The sequence below is a fragment of the Triticum dicoccoides genome, unplaced genomic scaffold, assembly GCF_002162155.2.
Source record: "Triticum dicoccoides isolate Atlit2015 ecotype Zavitan unplaced genomic scaffold, WEW_v2.0 scaffold95006, whole genome shotgun sequence".
NCBI lineage: Eukaryota > Viridiplantae > Streptophyta > Magnoliopsida > Poales > Poaceae > Triticum > Triticum dicoccoides.
This window is the reverse complement of record NW_021312686.1, coordinates 1-4,169: the sequence shown is the minus strand read 5'-3', so window position 1 is coordinate 4,169 and position 4,169 is coordinate 1. Positions and strand designations below refer to the sequence as shown.

The following is a 4,169-nucleotide window of genomic DNA, read 5'->3' as shown; positions in this document are numbered from 1 at the left end:
AGGTTGCCTGATTGAACTTGTGAAATAATCCTAGATATGAGAAATATCAAGTTGTCAGCTGATGCGTATGCATGACTGAACCAGTTTCTCCGTGTCAGCTCTATAAACCCTCTGTATTAGCAAACCTGTTCGTGTTATCATGGAGGAAAGAGCACCCTTCGTGTACGCTATTTGTTTTCCGGTCACAATGCTATTGTTTTATACTGACGATGTTGCCTACAGGCCCTTCGCCGGCGCCACCGCCGCCGCCGCCGCCGCCTTCATGCTGCGCCCAGCCTGACCCAACATTGGAATCCGCCGGCATAGCAGTTTGGGCATGACGGCGCGGTAGCGGCACGAGGGACACCGGACCTGAGTGGGAACCTGCAAATCTATGCCCAGTCACCAGTGATGGCGGCGTGCGAGTGGGGGGATCACCAAAATCGTGGACCGAGATCTCCTCCCACAAAGAAAACAAGCAATCCAAACTCCAAAGACGAACAAACACAGGGAAACTCACCGGTCCAGGGGTTCCATCAGCAACTCCAGCCCGTAGCCACGCCGCCGGAACAAGTAGAAGCCGCCGCCGACAGCACGGGACCGAGGTTTCTCGAATATGTCGTGGATCTCAGTCGTGGACTACCGTCCTGGACCACGGCTCGAATTACTCGACGCGTTCTGGTCCACGGCTCAAGACGGCGCTCCGACGGAGAGACGTCCCACGCTACGAAAATGGCCCACCCATGGGCACTATTGCGGTCCGTATACCACGAGTATCCCTAATATTCTAGGGCCCTGCTCTGACGCGTCAGACTGAATTTTTACGATCCCAACGCATGAACCAGCGATGACGATTTCGAGAGCATCTAGGCCCGAGCACCAAATCGCCCTGTCCGTATTATTCGTTCATCTTCGGCTGTTTCATCAGAGCATCTCCAACAGACCCCAAACGTGCCTCGCGCAAAAAACAGCTTTGCCGCGTGCCCATCGTCTGATTTGGCGCGGCGCGCAGCGCTGACTCCAGCAGCCGCACTAAAATGCAGCGCGCGCGCCACTTCAACAGCGCGCAAAAATGCAGCACACGCGCTCATTTTTACAACATTTACGGAAGCATAGATAAATATTAAGATAATAAAAAACGATAAATTGCATAGATAAAAAATGATACAAAGGTATTTTATATCGGTGCAACTAGATAGATAGTTCGAAAGCATAGACAGATAGAATTACGGTGCAACTAGATAGAAACTACTACGGCATACATAGATAGAAACTACTCCAAGTCGCTACCATCATCACCATCCTCGTCGGTGTTGTCCAAGATATCGGGCCATATGTCGTCCCAACATTCATTGTCTGACATGAAGATCGACCTCCCACCTGCTTCAACGATATTGCACTGCGCATTCGCCAATGCCTTCCGCCGACGCCGGTCCGCCCGCTCCGCGCGGCGCCTTGCCGTCCTCTCCGCCCAGTAGGCACGCTCGTCGGCGACGTCCTCCAGGTGGCGACGGCGGCACTCCGCCATGGCTCGCTCGTCCTCCTCGGCGATGAGGAGGCGGCGGCAGCGCCGAACGTAGTCGGCACGGTCCATGTCAGTGATGAGACGCGGTGGAGGGGCGACGCGCTGCGCCTGCTCGCGCGTGAAGACGTCCCGGAAGTTCATCTGCGACCGGGGCCTATCCAAGCGCCACGCCGCCGCGTCGTACGCGCGGGCCGCCTCGTACGCGCTCCGGAACGACCCGAGGCCGAGCCGGACGTCGCCGGACCGGATCTCGGCGGAGTACCAGCCGTTGGGGCGCTCACGGATGCCGCGGTGGCCCGGCGGCGCGGCGGCATGGTGGCGCGATGGTGACGCGGAAAGCGGCGAAGCGGCGAGGTGGCAAAGCGGCGAGGTTGCGAGGGGAGGACGCGTGGCGAGCGCGGCATTTTATAGGCGCACGCGAAGTGGCGCGCCAAGCGCCGCGTGCCGCTTTCTCCCGCGCGCGGTAAGTTCCCGCTACCGCTGAAGCGCGCGGAACCATCCGGCGCGCGCTAAAACCAAATTTTATCATGCGGGCGCGTCTTTTGCCGCATCTGTTGGAGATGCTCTCAGTTTTGGTGTATCCGGCACGTGGCCTTTATCTTTACGTCCTAGGTAGTGTCAATTGCAGTATCATGGCGCGGCACAGATTCACCGGAGGACTATCTACAGGAGATTCCCGGTACATTACAAATCGTCCGATCCGTCTCCGTCGACAAGTTGTGTGGTCTGCATGTCCTGCCTGCACATGGACTGGCGTACGTACTGCCAAATATAATGAAGGCGCGGTGCATCCGTGTGGTGCCCAGCTCCACCCACTCGCCATAGCCAGCGGGCAATTCAACCTGGCAACTGCGACCTCCGTCACCCCACCCCGGCCGCCATGTCGCCCGTGAGGATCATCGACGCGAGCTATGTCGGCGTGCCGGAGACCGCCGCGACTCCGCGGGGGCCGATCAGGTTCACCGCGATGGAGGCGCTCTGGGTCGTCTTCCCGGTGCTGCAGCACGTCCTGCTCTACGAGGCCGACCACGACATGCCGCCCTTCGACGCCATTCTCGAGTCCCTCCGCTCCTCCCTCGCGGCCACTCTTGGCAGCTTCGCGCCGCTTGCCGGCAAGCTGGTCCACCTCGAGGAGACGGGGGACGTCGGCGTCAGCTGCTCTGCCTCCGACGGCGTCCGGTTCGTCGTCGCGGAGTGCGACGCAGACATCGGACGCCTGGCTGGCGACGAGGAGCACGACCTGCGGGTGCTCGAGGGGCTCGTGCCGGAGGTGGACATGAGCCAGTTGCCGGCCCCCGTGCTGGCCGTGCAGGCCACGCGCTTCCAGGGCGGCGTGGCGGTGGGCGTGACGGTGCACCACGGTGTCGCGGATGGCCGGGCGCTGTGGACGTTCGTTGAGGCGTGGGCGGCGGTGTGTAGGGGAGAGACGCCGGCCACGACGCCGTGCTTCGACCGCTCGCTCGTCAAGCTGCCCGGCGGCGAAGAGCTGGCCAGGAGCGTCCTACGGAAGGTGGCCCCGAATTTGCCTTCGGTACGTGGTTGCTCTCTTTCATGTCTTCGACGTTCGAACTGGGATTTTCGTGGGCTCAGAGGAATCAATATTCTTATGCGCAGGTGGCACCAGCGTCGTCCCTGGTTGAAGAACGAAAGCGGTTCACCCGTCGAACGTTCACCCTGGACGCGGGGGGCATCCAACGCCTCAAGCAACGCATCGTCCATCTAGCAGAATCCCACGGCGCGCCCCTGCCTCGCCCGCCGTCAACTTTCACGGCCGTCGTCGCGCTCGCCTGGACGTGCTTCGCCCGGTGCAAGCCATTCTACCCAGAGGACGACGCGCAGCTCTTCTTCTTCGCCGACACCCGCGACCGCCTTGATCCGCCCGTCGATGCAGGGTACATCGGTGCGTGCCTCACCGGGTCCCTATCGAAGCTCCCCGTGCCGGAGCTTCGTGGTGACCACGCCTTGGCAGCCGCGGCGTCAGAGGTCCAGGACAAGATCAACAAGGTGAAGGAGGCCCCTGTTGCTGGGTGGAACTTCTTCACGCTCATCGCCGATGCCTGCCTGGACCGTATCATGAACATATCGGGCTCGTCGGGATTTAGAGCATATGAGGTCGCCGACTTCGGGTGGGGGAAGCCGAGGCGAACAGAGCCCATTACGATGAACCACGACGGTCAGGTGGCGCTGATGCGTAGCAGGGACGGGCAGGGCGTCCAGGTGTCGGTGTCGCTGCTCCAACCGGCGCATATGGATGCGTTCAAGTCTAGTTTCCTCGAGCTGCTCAAGTGACGATTCTTTTTCAAAGATACTAGTTTCGTTTCTTTTTAGTTTGCACATAAAATCTGTCTGAAGTTAAACTTTGCAAAGCTGGTTCAACTTTATAGAAAAGTTTCAAGCATTCACTTTACGAAATCAATATCGTTAGATGCATCATCAAATTAGCTTTTATATTATATACGTAGCTTTTGTATTATATATGTTGGTAATTTTAAATATAAATTTGGTCAAACTTTTTATAGTTTAATTTCAAGCAAATATTATACGCGAAGTAGAAAAGAAATGGTGGTGGGAGTACCTATCTGGGTCAATTCAAATTAATAGGCTTATAAATTTTTGATGGAGAATGCAAATAGAAACACGCTTATGAATATCATTACTGAAGAAA

At 57.7% G+C, this 4,169-nt stretch overlaps 1 protein-coding gene across 1 annotated transcript; it reads left to right on the top strand.

Annotated features, from left to right (window-relative positions):
• The first annotated feature begins 2,325 nt into the window (after window positions 1-2,325).
• On the top strand, window positions 2,326-3,906 carry LOC119348507 (phenolic glucoside malonyltransferase 2-like). Its single transcript, XM_037616577.1, has 2 exons — window positions 2,326-3,035; window positions 3,119-3,906. Exons 1-2 carry the CDS (start codon window positions 2,385-2,387, stop codon window positions 3,791-3,793), a joined length of 1,326 nt encoding a protein of 441 aa, XP_037472474.1. The 5' UTR covers window positions 2,326-2,384; the 3' UTR covers window positions 3,794-3,906.
• Window positions 3,907-4,169: the final 263 nt, after the last annotated feature.